At 24.7% G+C, this 20,505-nt stretch overlaps 1 protein-coding gene across 1 annotated transcript; it reads left to right on the top strand.

Moving 5' to 3' along the window:
* The first annotated feature begins 9,648 nt into the window (after nt 1-9,648).
* Nucleotides 9,649-18,647, top strand: LOC112600263 (proton-coupled amino acid transporter-like protein pathetic). Its single transcript, XM_025347447.1, has 9 exons — nt 9,649-9,835; nt 10,859-11,010; nt 12,525-12,604; nt 13,136-13,237; nt 14,695-14,845; nt 15,323-15,805; nt 16,694-16,872; nt 17,359-17,525; nt 18,242-18,647. Exons 2-9 carry the CDS (start codon nt 11,008-11,010, stop codon nt 18,535-18,537), a joined length of 1,461 nt encoding a protein of 486 aa, XP_025203232.1. The 5' UTR covers nt 9,649-9,835; nt 10,859-11,007; the 3' UTR covers nt 18,538-18,647.
* Nucleotides 18,648-20,505: the final 1,858 nt, after the last annotated feature.

Here is a 20,505-nt window from a genome sequence, read left to right as displayed (position 1 = left end):
CTACAATACAAAATGGAAGCTGCTTCCAGGAAGCGTGCCCAAGGAAAATATATATGGACTATAATATGGTCATGGAAGTGAAGGAGAAGACATGCAATGTTATAAAAACGACGTCGTGTGATCACCAATCATAGTTAAAAAGTGGTTACATACAACCATGGCTGTGGTATCCTCACTGTTGATAACATTAACATTATCACTGTGTGAAGATATGCGTACGATGTACTCCTATTTTCCCGCGCGTACTCCCAAATTTGTTACTGAGTAGGAATGGAGGTAAAGATTCAACATAATGTTTGATGAAAATTGACAAATTTTTCAAATTACTTGATGTGACAAAATGGGTAAAAATCACGATAAAATGTCTTCGACGTGGTGACGTAACGGAACGTCGTGATAATCACGGACGAAACTTGAACGTTTATTCTAAAGCGTTGCGATGGAGCGTTGCTCACAAGTTTCTTTCAAGAGAAGGGTATAGAGTGTAGAGGCAAAATGTTTCAGTGGAATATTTCAGGTGTCCTTTGGCATGGAACTTTAGCTGGAGGGTGAGGCTGACGCTTTACAGCACCGGCGCTATCCGGGGCGAATTTTATGACGGCGAACCTCCACAACATAAACATTTATTTACATACTTAAATTAAAATTTCTCTCATAGTCATAGACCTTATACTCAAGAGCAGGAGTCTCCAAACTACGATCCGCCAAATAACAGCAAAAATTCTAAAAATATGTATAGTTTCCATAATCATTATCGCACGCACGAGCAATTATCAGCTGTATTGGTTATAATTTATAAATTACCTATATATGAAAATTAAATGTGTTCATACATTTTGGCCCGCTAAGAGCTTTTTTTATTTTATGTGGCCCTTGCAGATAAAAAAGTTTGGAGACCCCTGCTCAAGAGTATACTAAGTATAAGAAAATCTATGCTCATAGTGAATTTATAAAAAATTTTCCTTATCTTAAACCTTACCCATAACCCCATATTGCTGGTATAGCAGTATTTCTAGATTTTTTGATCATAGAAACGATAACTTTAGTCTGTAACCATCTTTAGCTGGGCCGTTTAATGTTTAGGAGAGTATTTACGGGGAAGGGCACTCCCTAATTCATGATGAATACTAATGCTCTTTATACACTTGCAGTTCCACCCCCTCATTTGACATGACTATTCTAGAATCTAGACAGCTCTTGTACACATAGCTCTTCTCGCTTACTTAATTAAATATTAATCGTAGTGTACTTACTACTTCCTGTGTAACTGTATAAGGTGTCTTATACACCTATTTATATACCTATATTTTGTGGGCAAAGTATACAAATTAGACGTTACATAAAATGCCCATCGTAGGTAGTATCATATATTAAACTAATAATAACAAAAATCCCTTTATAGGTACTCAACTAATAATACCTAGTGATATTTTTGTATTTCGTGATTACCCCGTGTTCAACCGATAAATGGACATCCGTGTAATATAAAAATTCTTCGTTATTTACATAATATTTAATTTCATTATCATCAGATGCTGGTACTATTAACTTGTTAATATTAGTAATCATTATTTTTCTTTTTGGACGGATAATGGCTATTGTATTAACGTTTTGTAATGTTACTATGAACTATATGTTACTAACATGTTACTATGTTAGGTATTTTTTATTTAAAAATAATTAATTACTAACCTTATGAGTTAAGTGTTTTTCATGATGCTCAGTAACTTATAAGTTACCTATGTGAGATAACTTTTTTAATTTGACGTTAAGTCAATTTTTTCTAATTTATTTAAAAAATTGGTAATATAAAATATTATTTATAAATTATAGGTAGTGTATATAAATACAAATGTATGCAAAATATTTTGAATTATTAAAGGTATTGGTGTAATAAAGTGTATATTGTATATTTTATTGCGCACACATTTTGAGTACTTAGTCAAGCAAACTTTTAGAGTAAATTGCAAAATTATAATTCGTTACCTTTTCATCTACAGTTTTCGTAAGTTATATTGTAACAAGCATTGTCAAATAAAATTAACAATTGAAAGTATATTTTTTAAAATATGAATAATATAATAATACTGCATAGTATTTAGAATTATTAATCATGTCACTCTCATGTGCAACATGAATATGTACAGAATTATAGGTAAAATAGGTACATACAATAAAAATACAGATAAATCACAATATTATATTATTTTAATTTCATATTTATAAAAATCCTTTGTTAAAAAATAAAAAAACTAATGTAAAATGTCCTCTTCAATGCTAATTTTTTATTTCTTCAGAATTTTTTATTTACATAATTTAAAATTTTGTTATTTCAATGTTATTTAATTAAGTGTGTATTAGGATATTGATATTTATATTTTTTAATTGTTTTAATTTCTATAAATAATATTACAATAAAATTTCTCTTAGAAACTTCCTAGGTGTGCTGACTTTTCTAAAAAAAAACTTATTAATTTTAGTATCAATATTCATATTTTTGAATACTTACTTCAAAAATTACATGAGTGTTTGGTTGAGTAGAACCAAAAATACTTGTAAATTTTTAATAAAAAGATTCACTAACATTGTTTAGGTTCCTTCATCTTTATATACTTGAACTTTTTTCTCATAAATTCCGGGAGAAATATTGAATTTTTGCTTATAATATTTACATATTCAACAATTAATTATAAATTTATAACTAACAAATTGTGTGGTATTGTTTTTCTAAATTCTACTTAATAGTTGATTATTTTAACATTTTTTTATCAGTTACACATAAACGTACCTAATTGATACAATTAGATACAATAATGACAAAAAGTAAAAACTAAAAAATACCTAAAAGTAATTCATAAAATAATTAACAAGAAAAATAATCAAATTTATCTTATTAAAAATTTACTAAAATAAAAATGTTATATTTACAATATTTAAAATAAATTTAACAAACTTATCACTTTATTTTTTTGACTATGTTATACTATTGTTAAAAATTTTATTATATTAAATTGTTTAATTCTATTATAATTAATTAATATGTAGTATGATTAGGAATTAATCTAACAAAATAATCAAAATGCATATAAATAATCTTACTATACTTTTAAGTATAATATTTTTAACTTTAATTTACATTACAATTTTTCTGAAAAAAAATATAAAAATCATAATGTACACTGTTGTATTTTTTTTTTTTTTATACTAATATTTCTTATTACTCTTTCTGATTATAAGTGAGAAAGTGAAAGTTTACTTATGTTTATTTTCAGATAGATGTATGATTATTGATCCGACCCATCCTTGAAAAATGTACCTATTTATTTTACAATGACGTATGATTTATTTTTTGTTTTTGAGACTTTCATTAGCCTTTGAAGTAGTAAAAATCAAATTAAAATTAAACATTGAATGGCAATAATACGACTAAATATTACTGTGTATATAAAGCTGTATAGAATTGTATAAGAGTTTTTACTGAGACAAAGTATGGCTATAATGAAACTGTGTGGAATTATAATGTCTGTGAGCTATTTGAGACTGTAGAATATTGATTAAATAACTTATAAAGATTACAAGCAATGCTTATTAACTTATTTTAACTAAATGAACTGTGTTGACCTATTTGAAGACTACAAAGAATTGAATATTTTATATTTAGTGTATGCAGTATGTATAGAACATAATACTATTAATGAATGAAAATAATTTTATTTGTGTTCGCATACGAGTAAATTCAAGGAATTGTTGCTTTCAGAAATAATTAATTTTGTTGTCATTTTATGTATAATTTTATAATTTGACGTAGGTACAACTTTATATGACGTATAGTCATTGTTATTCGTAGTTAACGATTGATTGCTGTAATTGTTTATTAGTGATTCTTTTATAAGTATAGCAATATAAAATTACATAAATATAGTGCAGATTTTTCACCTTGTATTTTACAATAAATTGTTTACCAGTTGTGTTTTGTTTTTAAATTTTTAGTGGAACGTTGACTGTATTGATTTTACAATGATTTATTTTTTTATTTTTTTTTTTTTTGTATTTCTCATTTCCTCAAAAGTAAAAAGCAATAAAAACACTTTGATCTTTAACTTTGGAATAGTTTCTAATATAAAATTAGATTTATTTAGTATTTGTGGGGGGAGTCAAAGTTATAGATTTACATTACTTTTAAAAATAATCGATATATATTAGATACCTATTTCATTATAAGTCATAAGTATTATACTAATACTTATATTAGGTACATACATTTATACTATTACAAAATTTATAATTATTATTGCATACCTAATATATTAAGTAAACTTTTATTGTTACAATTTTCATTATTTGTACAAGCTTTTTTGATTGTGATTCATGTTAAAATGTAAAGCTGGAAAAATAATGTTCTAAAATCAATTACAGTAAAATTTCATTTGCTGCACACAATAATTTTAATTTTTTCAGTATTAACTTGTTAAGTTGTAAATAATAATCATTATATTATAATATTATATATGTAAGTTATAATATACAATAATAATATAGATTTGTAAACCTAATAAACTATCAGTAGCTTAAATAAAGTACCTATACTTAAATTTATATTTTTAACTTTTTTTTTAAGTCAACCAATAATGTTTTAATTATAATATAGAATATAAAGCAAGGGAAAATATCACATATTTCGGAGTTAAACTAATTATCACTAATTATTTATTCTAAGATTTACCAAATCTTGTTTATAGAAATCAGAGTTATAAAAATCAAACTGTTTTATATATTCTAGATTTTACTGACAGCAAAAATTCGTGAAATCAGTAATTTATTCGTAGTTCGTATTGTTCGTAAATCCTATGTTTAACCGATACTTGTACTGTTACCGTAACATATATAATGTTTACATTTTTAATTTATATACCGGTAATGATTTGTACGCCTTTAACAGTTATTAATATTCATTATTTTATACCGTTTATATAATTTATCTTTTAATATGTATACAGAAATTTAACAACTTAAAAATAATCATCACTTGTTTTAAAATTAAAATATTTAAAAAAAGCATATACGTTAGCCTTTAACAATATTCTTATATTAAAATTTGAAACTAAGTCATGTTACTCTAATATTATAAACAACAGATTAAAATAAATTATTCTGATGTTAGACATTAGACACAACAAAACTACACTTTATTTAGTTGGAGACATGAAGTAGAATTAAATTTTCAGTTTAGACATATTTCCATCAAGCTAAATTTTAGTTCACTTCCTTGTACACACTCACAATGTCGTCATAAAAAGTGCGTGAAAAGTCGACCTTGAAAACATGAACGTTTCAAAGTTTAATCGAGATTAGATGAAATGAAAACGACCTTTTAGTAAATATTTCACTTTTTATTTGTCCTACAATAAAAAGCTTTTTTAACTATAAAGGAAAAAATGTAAAAAGTTGTTTTTGTTATGTATATATTGTAATTATTACCAAGGATACACAGTATACGGTTCTTATCGAAACAACTTTAAAAAAAAATACGATTGTAGACGTTAACAGAATAACAATAATGGACTTCCAAAAACTGTGTGGTTGTACTGGTTTAAAAACTTAAAGTATTTGTAAAATCATTCAAGTTAAATACTTTTATTAGCAAAATTCAAATTTTACGTAAAATAAAATATTCAATTTTGTAATTTTTAAAATAACGTATATTTTATTTTTTTATTTTCATTTATTTCATTAGAAATAAATTAATAAAAATTTGTTAAAAAATTATAAAAATGAATTACTAATCTAATTCATAATATTAAATTATTTTTGTTATTTGTATGAAAACTGTACAGAATTATAACAAAAATATTAACGGAAAATCAAAAATTAGAATAATTTAACACAATTTTGTTTAAAAAAATACTTATATAATTATAAAAAACATTTATTTTGTCATTTTCCATGTTATGCTTATCTCTATTTTATAAATAATACTGATATAAGTTTTATAGACAAATTGGAACAGCTTGGCAACGTTTCACTAAATGTTGTCGGCAATCGTGTGAATATTAAGATACAAAATAATATTTTTTGTTATGTCACTGCATTACTACAGCCCGTAATCGAGTTTCATCAAAATTACGAGTTTATAACGATATCAAAAACGCATTTATATTTCGTTATATGCGTATTGTAGTATTTATATATGAATACCATGTTAGTTTTGGAATGTTGTAAATATATATTATATGTATTGTCGGGCGTCGGCTCAAAGACCGACCAGTTTTTATTTTATTTTTTTTTTTTGTAACATTACACGCTGCCATAGCAGCTGCACATTCCTACGCAGCACCAGCCCGAGACACTAGCACATATACCAAGGACACACCAGTTAGCTACACATGTGGTCATTGAAAACGTTCTTTATAACATAACCATTACTACATCTGTTATAATACAGCTTCGTGGATGTGACTAAACAATTTACAGATATTATTTCGAAAACCTGTTTTTCTATGTCCTATACTGAATGCTGATTACCATTCAACCAATATCATATTTATTTAATTTTGGTAGAGGGATGTAGTAAAATATTAGTACTTAACTTGACCTTAATTTTGGATATTAACATCAAATATTAAAACTTGAGTAAAAAAATACACCATGTAACGGTTTAAAGTTCAAACTTTGAACACTTATGCAAAATCACATATATTATTTACATTAAAGAAAAAAAATGTTATTTATAATTAGTAGGTATAAATAAATTCATTCCTTAATTTGTATATTTATTATTTCACCCTAATAATTTTGATCTTATGATTCAGATAAAGTTTTATAATTAATAAAAAACTATATTACTCTTTAGTAAATAATAAATATAAACTAATATTCAAATTTTCTTGTGATTAACACATATAAGTAATAGGTATCTAACTATAAATTAACTTTTATGTATTTAAAATTAAGGAATGATATTATGCACTAATTATAAATAACAATTTTTATTCAGTAAAGGATATAGGAAACAAAATGTTTTCAATATAATATCTAAGTACATAAATAATAAAAATATTATGTTTTTTATTTTACTTGATACGAGTTAAGTGGCGGCGTCTAAACCTATTACTAGGTGTAGTAACTACTACATATTGAAAACAAGGGGTAGGTAGCTAAATTAATAATGAGTTTGATAACTTGATATAAAAATATAATAAACTTGAAACATATTTGTTATTAAATAATGATAATATTATTGTACTATTCTTATTTATGTTTTACATTTCATAAACAGATAGCAATTGCAACATGTAAGATATAAGTAGGTATGTATTATAAATAATATAATACTTGTTACTAATTTATAATTAAATCATATTTTTTCATTAACCTGAGATGCATTCTAAAACTCAACTTGAATTGACCCAACGTCGTTTCTGGAACGTCATATAGCTTAAACTTTGATGAATATATAAATATGGTATAACGAAATATCATAAATAAAAATATGAATTTATATTTTTTTAGAAAAATACGACATTGAAAAATGATTGGACGAAAAAGATAAGGTAGGTAGGTATACAAAAAAATCTTTGATTGTTCCACGTCTATTGAAATTGTGAAACGGATCAAACTACGATTCAATAAGTTCGTCATAAATTAATACACAAAAAAAATTATGATATGGGAGTACCTACTTTGTTTATCACTATACCATTACGTACCTACTTAATCCTATTGAGCTCACATGGTCATCTATCAAAAATTATATCAAAATAAACAATACTACTTTCAAGCTAGCCGATGTTCATAAACTTTTAATTGACAGTATTGAACGAGTCACCCTCAAGATATGGAAAATATTTGTGAAGCATACTGTAAACGAAGAAAAGAAATTTTAGAATATTGATTTTGTTGTTTATGATGTCATACAAAATATGAGGTCAACTGCTGAGTTATGACTTAGGGAATTTACCAATTGCGCTGTATACATTTTAGGATCGATAGACCAATTGCGCTCAAAACATTTTAAAATACTTAAAGAAAACTTATTAGTTAGTTATAATAATATAATAAATTAATATACACATCGATTATAGTTAAATTTTAAAATCACCGTTTTACTTTCATCAGATACCTAATAAATTTTAAAGACACGATTTAACTGTACGCCTCCACTTAATTCCATTTTTTGATTTAGTACATTTTCAAAACTTAAAATCATCAAGAAGTACCTTTTTCATTAAGAGCTAGCTTAAAACAATCTATATTGTAATATCAAGCAACTCAAACTAATACTAAACAAAAAGATATAAGTAACGGCTATATCATCAATGTGTTATCTTATATAGAACAGTATATATATATTATGCAATGAAACAATTAGACTGATAAAATATCCAACGATAATGAAAAATTATTTTCGTCTATCACTCAAATTCATAGTTGTACGATCAAATGTGCATAATAATATTTTACAAAATTTCCGATACTGTTATAAAATATATTATAATCAGTCACTTAATCCAGTAATCAATTTAACAATAAATAAGTTTTTAATTTATAAGCATTTTTGTATGTAGATTGTTTATTTTGATGTTGATGAAATTAGATTGAACAATAATATTTTCATATTTGAAGATAGAAAAATTTAAATACAAGCGCAACTGGTACACTGACCCCAAATAAAAATTTTGTTTTAGGCGCAATTGGTCCATGTTTATGACTTATGATCATTACAGGTAAAACTGATTCAGACGCTGATTTCGCAGAAAATTTTTAATAGTTTCTTGGATCCAATCATTAATAATTAATGTTGATTTATTATTAAATTAAAAACAGAAAAAACTAAATTATTTTATTTACTTTTTTTTTTATTGACAACACGAGGCTAAACGAAAGTAATATGTAAAAATTATTTTATTCGTTATAATTTAAGACTGTTTATTATTATTTTGTTGTTGAATTTTACTATTAATTGTGTTTATTTATGTGTATTATATACATATATATGTCTGAATCGTGTTACACTAACACAAAAATAAGATGAATGAGGTATAACATTGCACAAAAATAGTATGTCATTCGAGCACGACGTATAACTATAACTCGTTTGTGATATCGTCGAATGTTATATGAAAGGGTTATGTTGGCTCAACGAACCTTCACTGCTCATTCTACATACGCTAAACGGCTACTTTCTGTGGAAAAGAATGTAGTTATAAATAAGTATCGATAAAACATTAAAGCTGTAACTCCTGTTTTGTCAGTTTGAATACAAATAATGATTTTAATGGTAGTACTATTCTAATTAACTGAATTTTTCATTTATATGATACTCATAATTACATAAATAAAATTGACCGGGGGGTACGTTCCCCTACCCTGAATTCGTCCTTAACTCCATTATTTAATGTTTTACTCAATACTCACCTTTTTCTAAATAATTTTCTGCCATAATATAGTTAATACTTAATTTATATTTTAAAATTAATGCTAATAAAAAAAATGATAATAGTTACTATTCTCAATTATGTATTAACCGATATTATTTATTCGTTGGTGCCACTGTAGTATAGTTACAGTTGTTTTTCCAGAGTGTGATAAGGATTGAGATGAAAAAAAGGTGCAACTGCTAAAAATTCAAATAGCTCGATACAAATTGTATGTTTATTGTTTATGGATTTTGTTAAATTATTTATCACTCTATTTCAAATAAATTATTTGTTCGTTACTTTATTGTGAATGTCCTTTGTTTGCTGTTGCTACCTAGTATCTAGTACAATAGCATAATTGCATTCAAATGCTCATCGAATAATTAATTGCACATGTCTGATATTTGTTTGAAGTAAATGTAAGTATCTATAATTTGTACTTTTTACCTCTAGATGCGGACCGTTAATATCCATTATGGTTTTTGATGCATTTGAATATTCGTCCATTTGGATTGAGTGCGTTCATATTTCTTCATAGTAACTATGTAGGAAATCTACAAATGTCCTTATCTATAAAATCAAAATATCTGTTCTCACCTTTATATTATCTACATGGAATTTAAAATTTTGAGGTATTGTCTGTATTGTTTAAAAGAAATTTTAAATTATATTCTTAACTTATTCACCATGTGTGGTATATACTAATTAGTAATTACATTTTGGTACTTAGTTATTATTTATCTCATACACATGTAAAAGTGGCAATGAAAATGCCATTTGAGAGTACCCATTAACATAAAACCATCTATGTAAGAGATATCTCCTTAAGTTTAACAATACACAGTATAAATTATAATACATTGTAATATCAGTTATTGCATGCTTGTGATCCATTTTTTACAAATCGATTATTTAAACATTTTACAATACCATATATGATTGTACATATATACCCTAATGTGAGGATTAAACACACATATTGCAGTATTTAAATAATTTTAATTTTTTTCATTTCTTGAATGAATACAGTGGTTTTTTAACATGTCACATTGATTATAAAATGTCATTTTGCTTCTATTTTACAATTATGATTTTTCATGTCATCAGGCACACCTAATATTAAATATATTTGGTGCAAAAACACAATTTTTTTATTATTCATCTTGCCCTTAAAATAAATATTATTTATTAGATAATATTATGTGTTATTTTAATTATATTGTTTTAACTAAAAAAGATATTATGTACATAATACATATAATAAAACAACAATATGAAATCAAGTTATTGTGCATACAAATCGTGTCAAATGCTGTTTTATAATATATTCGTAATTGGTATAATAGCGATGACATTCATTGTGTAGTGTACTCATTGTTCAGTCTCATGCAATTTACCGGTTTGTCTCATGTCTCATGTCATTCATACGTTTTGTTTTACAGGCTGTGTCTTGAAAATCACCTCAGAGACACTGCATAGTACACAATTATTACTACAGAAGTTGTAAAGTATTGATTATTGTCTACTTCATTTAATTACAGTCAAAGACTCATTTAAACGTGAAAAAAAGCAAATTGGTTAAATCGCAATTATGGTTAGTTATTTATTTATTTTTTTAGTAATTTATTATGTTTATAGATGTTAAGATTTTTATGTTTATTTTGGTTATTTTTGTGTAGATAGTAGAAAAACATTTGGAAGTAAATCAGTTTTAATTCTACTAAATAATTATACATATTTTATTATTCTAGTTATTTAGTGATATTATGTTTAATTTTAGGATAGTTTAAAGTTAAGGGAATACTTTACTAATTATTTGTATTGATAAATCTGTTATTTTGTACAATATTCAATCACATTATAAAGTTATTTTGTATAAATTATATTAAGATATCATATCTTCTTATATTTTATGTTTTCCAAACTTTTCTCCAATTTTTATTGAATCTATTTTAATGTTCTGATTGTTACAAATTGAGCTAAATCATTAATCTATCTTGCTTACAATACCTAAGCATAAAATCACACAGTATGTATAATTTATAAGAGTATAACACATTTATAGCATAGAAATAGGAAATTATAAAAAATTGTTTTCCTTAGAAGGAATGGGGAATTAAATAAAATTGAATAAAAATAGTTTCAAATATTTGTGTTTAAAAAAAAAAACACACATATTAACAAGTTTAATTATCTTAAAAATTATTATTTTAGTTTAATTTAATTCTTTTTTGTCCATTCATAAACATACTTTTTGGAACAGTAAAAATAATTTAATTTTCAACTATGGGTGTGATTACTAGTAGCAAATTAGATCTAATTGATACTTTTAAAAGTAATTAGAAAATACAAAAATAAAAAATTATGTGAAATATAATTTTTAAACTATACCAGTTTTTGATTAAATTTACTTTGTTTTTGTTATTATTAAAAATTGAATAGCTGATGAAACTTAACATTTCTATGGACTTTTAAAATTAATATTTACCAAAACTTTGAAATATTTTACCTTTTTGTGCTATTAGTAATTTTTGAAATTATCAAGTATTTTTATTTTATATATGGTATATTTAGTTAAAAAAGTTTGAACATTTTATATAAGGCTTTCATAAGTTATTTATAATCCAATTAAAAAATATCAAAATTTCTTTATAATCGTTCAAATTGTTTACAAAATTTAACACCTAAAGTTTAAAAATTTTAACTTAAGATAAGGAATCTTAACATTTTAACTTCAATCAATCAAAAAAATTATCATGGATTTAAGTAATTTTTTTTTTTAATTTTCAGTAATAAAGCTTATTCCTTATCCATGATAATTTTTTTGATTGATTGAAGTTAAAATATTGACAACACTGAATATTTAAATGTATAATAATAATTTATTTTTTATTTTATTATAATTCAAAACATTTTCATCACAAATTTTTAAAACATTTCACTAGTATTACTTGAATTATAATTTTCTATGTCCAAAAAAATGTTAAGGTATTTGGATTAAATTTAAACTAGGCATTTGAAATTTAAAATATCTGGAACAAAAATGTTATTAATTTATACCTTCTTGAAAAATAAATAAGTGTCGTGGTCGTTACTTGTTTTTTTTAGACTTCACAAAGTGTTGAACTAGAACTCCAGTCGTTCCTTTCAGATGAAAATTCCAAGAAAAATGAATTATCGCAAAATATGTGAGTGTTATAAATGATTTTTTTTTATTTACAAGTTTATTTTTTTCAAATTGTGTGTGTAATGTGTATACATAGCTAAATTGGTAGATGTTAACTTATATATATTTATATATATAGCTGCAAATAACATAATTCAATAGTTGGTAAATAATTAGATGTGACAAAGACAAAATATATTAACCAAAGATGATTTATGTGAGGCGTTTTGATTTTAACTGTTTAAAAGTAAAAATAAATTTAAAATTTTGATTTTTGAATTTTATTAATTTCAAAAATTAAAATGTTTTTAAATTTATGATTTAATGTTTTAAATTTTTAACTTAACAAAAAAAAAATAAATGCTTGTCAAATTCAGTACATGTCATCTTGGTTAGCTCTTATAAGAGATAATAAGGTATTCATATTTTTATTCATCATTTATTGAAACATATTTTACCACAAAATATGATTTTGCTATCCTACCAAAGAATTGTAAGTCATATTTTCTAATTTTTTATTTTTATTTTCACTTGTTATACTTATTTCTTTCAGACAAAAACCTAACAAAATGTTTGAGAAGGGCGAAGTTGCACACCTCAATGGTAATATTGACTATGATCCATTCCTTGAGAGAAACTTAGAACACCCAACCACGTGAGTGTAGTACTTACCTACCTGTATAGTGTATACCATATGTCAACAAATATAATAAGCTTATTTAATTTAATAAATAACAAGCATTATTATTATTATTGATAGTTATAGGTACTATTGATTTAATCAATATTTGTAACTATTAGATTAAATTAAATAACTATAATATAGGTAATGTCATAAAGGCAGGATCAGATAAGATACTTGAAAAAAATTATCTAAAAATAAAATATTAGATACATAAATTTAACTTCTAGGTACAAGATACATTTCATCAAATGATAATTTTACTATGATTAAAAGTATAGTATAGGTACTTAAAAACTAATAAGTAACAATTAACAACATATGATTATATGATTAAATGTATATTAAAAACTTATAATATAGTTAACTATGATGTCAGGCATTGCTTTATTTTTAATGACATTAAAACTAAAAATATGAACATGTATATAATATGTTACACATATATGAAAAAAGTATATTATTATTATTCTGAGAACATCACATTACTTTTAAGAAATATTAGTTTTCCAATGTTTTAGCTAATATTTGAAAATGGCTGACGTTGAATTGAGTCCCGCAAATATTTTTGGGTTATCGAAGTTGAGTCCGGCCAATGTTGTTAAGTTATTCGAGTTGAGTCCCTTTCTTTAATTGTAATAATAAAAATAAAGAGTCAATTAATTTAAAAATATTAAAAATAATAATAAATAAATGTAATTTTTAACTAAAGAATATTTTTTAATCAACAGTTATAGAAAATTACTAAAAAAAAAATTGAAAATTTGTCATACTTACAAATATTTCTAAAAGAGTTGAAATTTGTTGGAAATTTTATTATAATGTAGGTATTTAAAATAATAATTTGGAAATTTCAAGTACATACTTATCTTATTATATTTGGAAATACAACAAAATATTAAAAATTGTTTGAGGAGAAATAAGTATCTTATGGGTAAATATTTAAACATACATTCCATTTTTCACTCGTAATAATTTGATAATTAAGTAAGTATTAACTAATTGTGAGTTATCGGCTATATAGGTAGTCATGACATTTTATCTATCGGACTCAATTCAATATCACCGTTGAAAATGTATTAGTAATAGTGTACGAAATAAAACATTCTGACACACTCATAACTGACACAAATGAATACAAATTTGTATTAAAGTGATCAAATATTTTTTTTACTATTGGATAACTATCATTTTTACGCAAAAAAATGATAATACTTTATAAAGTAAAATAAACTGCTCTTTACTACTGAAAATGTTCTCATTTTTTTTTTTCATCAGCACTATTCTGATTTTTGCAATCTTTAAATTATATACATAATAATATAATACACAAATTATACAATATGTGTTTATTTTAAGATGTCTTTATCTGTACCTGTATAAAAAATTAAACATTAACACATAGGTATTAATTATTTCAATTTTTACAGCAACGGTGAGACCCTGACTCATTTGCTCAAAGCTTCTTTAGGAACCGGCATCCTGGCTATGCCACTAGCTTTCCAATGTTCTGGACTTATAATTGGTATATTCGCAACAGTGTTTGTGTCGTTTGTGTGCACATATTGCTCATATTTACTGGTTAGTAGTTACATGTCTTAAATATTATATACTTACATTATACACTTATCAAGATTATTTAAAATATCGTTTGGATACATATAACTGTTGCAATTTATAAAAAATCTTTTAGAAAAAAAATATATATATTGCTAGTTATTTTATTTAAAATACTTAAAAATCTATAAATCATAGTTAAATAAAAACTTGTCAGTAAATATATACTTTTTATCGTTATTTATGACATATGTTTATTAAACACATATATTAAACTCTAATAAAAGACTTAAGTTTTACCTAAAAATATTTATTTTTGGCGTTATTGAGTACACACACTCACTTTTAAAAAATATACTTATATATCTATGTTTATATTTATTGATTTTAAAAAGCTTTTTTTTTTCTATACAGTAGATTTAAAATATTGTTCTTAGATTTTTTCAGTGCTTTCATACATTTTAATCATATTATACATGTTAAACTTTCATATTTTTAAAGGTGAAATGCGCTCACACGCTCTACTGGCGAACAAAAGTTTCGTCCATGAGTTACGCTGACGTGGCTGAAGTAGCGTTTGCTAACGGACCTGAATGGTCTCGAAAGTTCTCATCACTAACCCGAAAGTCTATCCTCTGGCTACTGTTTGTCACATATTTTGGAACGTGCAGCGTGTACACAGTGATCATAGCCTCTAACTTTCACCAGCTGTACATGTACCACATGGGTTATGAGCTGAACCTCCGGTATTTTATTGCGATACTTCTCATACCACTCATACTGCTCAGTTACGTACCCAATCTCAAGTATTTGGCACCTGTGTCTAAGGTTGCCAACCAGTTGATGGCTATCGGTCTGAGCATCACATTCTACTATACGCTGTGTGATGTACCCAGCATTTCGAAAAGGTCACCTGTGGGATCCTTGGAAACATTCCCTACATTCTTTTGCATCACTGTGTTCGCCATGGAAGCTATTGGAGTGGTATGTTATAAAATTGTCAAAAAATGCTATACAATTATATTGTATAAAATAACTATTTATTTTCTTTACAATTTAAAGTAGTTTTTGTCTACTGTTTCTTGTTTTTTAACATTAAAAAAAAAAAAAATTAATGATCCATATTTTTAATTTTATTATTTGAATTAATGAAACCCATCATCGTAGGTATTATATTATTTATGAGCATTATTTATATGAAATCATTTTGTTAATAAGGTATCTAGTGGGTGGCAGGTTTCTTTATTTCGATCATTTAAACTTTGAAAAAATATGAAATTAAATATATATTTTCATAATGTCATAAATAAATCATCTTTCTAATAGTATCATAAATATACTACTACAATAATCTAATACAGCGGTTCTCAACCTAGGGTATGCGACATGATCTTAAGGGGTACGTGAAAAAAGTTGGCTAATGACGGAAAACGTTGAATTTGTTTACTTAAAATAATTCATTTGAAAATATTCATAATTTGTTATTAAAAATGAAAATTTGTGTCACAAATTAAAACTAAACTATCAACTTATCTAATAAATATGGAGTATAGAATATAACATAGGGTTTTTTGTTATTTTTTATTTAAATATTTTAAAAGTAGTTATGTGAAAAAATTTAAAAATTATAATAAGGGTACAATCTAGCAAAATATTAAACTTAGGAGTACGGAAAAAAATAAAAGGTTGAGAACCCCTGATCTAATATATTGGCATAAGTTAATAAGTTAGGGCACATAATTCACTGCATTGAAGGTTTAAGTTTTATTTTTGCATATTTGAATCGACAAAATCGTATTTACATTATACTAACTACCTTAAGAGATTCTCTCTCTTTTTTTATTGTTCATTTATCATGGATTATTTTTGTAGGTAATGCCGTTAGAGAACAACATGAAAACACCTAAAAAATTTTTAGGAGTTTTTGGCGTGTTAAACGTCGGCATGGGTGGCGTGACTGTTGTGTACATTCTGCTTGGTTTCTTCGGATACTTGAAATACGGTGAAGCAACAGAATCAAGTATAACATTAAACCTACCAAACGAAGATTTGTGAGTATAACACGAAGCACCTTGCTCTATAATTATACCTATATCTTGTATTTTTTCTGTGTACTTTAATTCAATCAGATTTTTAATGACAATTTTGTATGTCCATTCCAATACCTCTTCAACTTAAAAAAATTTTAAATGTAGACAAATCCAAAAGTTTGTATACAAAAGCTTATAGTTATCCTTGAAACAAAATGATGAGAGTATTGAAACAGAATGTAAACCCCCCTCTTGAATTGTTTGTGCACAAATTTGATGAAAAAATTCTGTAAGAAAAAATATTAATGTTATCCCTAAATAGGCAAATAGCTAATACACTAAAAAAACATAATTTTTATATGCATATATATTTGATGATTCAATAGTTTGTTAAAACTCTACAGTTTGTAGATCAATGTGCTGCACCACTTAACTATTAGTTATTTTATATAATATGTGACAAACCAATAGTAACTTCAACATTTTAATGTTTTTGTGTCTTTATAGTGCTGCTCAAGTAGCTAAAATATGCATCAGTTTAGCCGTGTTCTGCACATATGGCCTACAGTTTTTTGTTTGCTTGGAAATCATTTGGACTAAAATTCAAGAAAACTTTGAAAATACCACAATTTACCACAATTACATATTGAGAACGATTCTGGTGACCATATCTGGTATGTAACACTCTATCATAAATGTTAATTGTAGCTGTCACATTTTTTTTTAACTAGTTAATATCAACTATAAGAACCATCTTTAATTTGTCAAGTTTTATAAAATTTAATAAGTTTTTTTTTAATAAATAAATTTTACAATTTATTCCATATTTGCATTGAGTTTAATATTAATGGCTATAATTTATAAACATAAAATCTTTTATATTTTATTGAGAGAGGTGGAAAAACAATATTCAAATTAAAAAGCCTAATCAAGAAGTCTGTAAAATATAAACAATTTATGTTTTATATTTAGTTAGCTATTATTATTGTAAATTTATCTTTTATTATCAAATTTAGAAATAAGCATATTATTTTTATCAGTTTGTTAGATATAATGTTATATTTTTTAAGTGGGTTATAATTTTAAAAAATATAAATTATTACAATTTTAAAATGTTCTTAATTTACTTAAAATAAAATGATATTCTTACCATTAAATTTTTTATTACAATTTATCCTAATAATGCTAATATTAGATTGTAACATAAAATTGTTTTTGCTGAACAAATATTTCTGTTATACAGATATAGATAAAACTTACAGATGTTCTCTTAAATAGGTTTAGATATTATCTGGGTTACTCCCACTAATTATATTTTAAGTTTATAATATTTTATACTCATTATTTTAGTAATACTAATAATAATGTCTGCATAATTGTGGTTTCACAGTGGTGATTGCGGTGGCTGTACCAACAATTGGTCCATTCATTGGGCTTATTGGTGCCTTCTGTTTCTCGCTACTCGGCATTGTTATGCCTGTGGTTATAGAGTTTGCTACATACTGGGACAACATCACCATTTGGATGACTGTTCGAAATGCAGTGCTGATTGCCATTGGTATAATGGCCCTAATCTTTGGCACTGCAAGTAGCATCACTGATATCATTACCGCATATGAACCTAATGCCGCCCAGACTGTTAAGTCCGCCATCAACTTCACATTGACTAATTCAACTGCTCAATGACTAGAAATCTGATTGTGCCATCAATCACTCAATTCACACAGAATTCAGAACCTATGATTATATTTTTATTCTTAGACCTTATTTCTTATTTTTTACAAAAAAATATACATGCCATATTTTTATATTATTAAGATAAATTTTTAGTTTGCTTTTTATCTCAATAGTTAGTATACAAAAAATTTCTTGATTAACTGAAAATTAATTTAAAAAAATTACATTATTATATATTAGTCGTATATTTTCATACTTTTATTAAAAATGTATTTTAATATCATGTTTAAAAATGGATAAACCTATTTAAATAAAAAATAAATTATTTTGATATACTATTTTTTTTAATTAAAATTTAATTAAAAAACAAAAATTGTATAACTAAGAGCTTTCAAAAAAGTAAAATAATATTAAAATTATGAATGCTTAAGATTGATAATTGATAATTGAAGAACTTTAAAAAGAAAATCCTGTCTATAATTGTATAGTTATCGTTATGTACCTATTTAATATTGTTATTAAAAATGCATGATTCTGATTCAGTAGATCAAATGATTGGGACTAACACCGAAAAAGTAACAGCCCAATTAATAGCCATTGTTGTTTAATCTAACGTACCCCTTCGAGTACTACATAGAAGAATGAACTTAGTGCTTATTTTTTAAAATATGACGTCAGAGTATGCATTGGTTATAATTATTATTGTATAAATAGTTTTATTATTTGATTCAGACAGACTTTCTATTATAATTATTAAATAAAAATTAATTTTCTCTTTATATTCATACCAAAATTATATTAGATTGAAGTAATGAGGTATTAAAATAATTGTAAGTTATGTGGTAATTTTAGATATTTTAGATTATTTTAGTTTTGGTTTCAATATCATCTAATAAATATTGAGAGTTCTTTAAGTAATCTAACGCAAAATTTTTACAGTTATAATAACTTTATTGTAAAAAAAATAGCTTAATACTTATAAAACTAATTTCAAATTAATATAATGTGTAGTTTACTTCACATATATTATCCAATTGCCAACTAAACATAAATTTAGGTTATAGCAGTGTCACCAAAATTGTATAAACAGACATTCCAAAGTATAAAGTCAACAATTCTAAAAAAGAAAAAAATTATAACAATATACAAAAGTAGTTTGATGAAAGAATACTCAAAATGTAAATTAACAACAATTTTGTTTTTTTGACACTAAGTTATTTCCTGTGCTGATCAATGAACATCTCTATTTTTTTATCGACACAATTTATAGATCTTAAAATAAAGATTTTTGTGAACAAGAACAGGTACACAGATAAAGTTTAATGCGAATCATATTGAGCTCACAGAAGTATAGGATATTTAATTCGCTTTCAGTAGAATCCATTTTTTGATATTAATCTTAACATAACAATAAATTGCATTATATTAATCTTAACAGTAATAACGTGATCTGTTATCTGTCAACAGATTTTTCAAAAAATTTAAAATTTTTAAACACTTTATGACTATTAAAAAATAGAAGTTTTGAACGATATCATAGGTATTTTATAAAGAAATGAAAATATTATAAACAACAAAAGAAAGATTATATAACAAAATTACTTTTAACTTTAGTCATAGCTCATCTTACTAATTTTGTTTCAATATTAATTTTAACACAACAAAACCAAGTCACTTGAAGAAATTATGGATACATCTTATGTTTAAAATGTGAAAACATCACATGCATTTGAAGCTTCTTCTAAAACAAAAGAAAATTATATGTTAATAAGGAATAAACAATAGAAGAATAATTTTTTAAACTGAAATAGAATTATAGATGATAACGGTAGGCGGCAAAAATGAATTGTACACTTCAGTACTAGATACCAGAATTTTACAAAAATTTAAAAAAAAACTTATTCATTATATGAACAAATAGAACATATTTAAATTAATTCACTTAGAAGGCATTGACAATTACTTGATTTCAACGTT

The sequence above is a fragment of the Melanaphis sacchari genome, unplaced genomic scaffold (genome assembly GCF_002803265.2).
Source record: "Melanaphis sacchari strain LSU unplaced genomic scaffold, SCAv2.0 Contig62_pilon_pilon, whole genome shotgun sequence".
Lineage (NCBI taxonomy): Eukaryota > Metazoa > Arthropoda > Insecta > Hemiptera > Aphididae > Melanaphis > Melanaphis sacchari.
The sequence above is the reverse complement of the archived record's forward strand: the minus strand, read 5'-3'. Positions and strand labels throughout refer to the sequence as shown.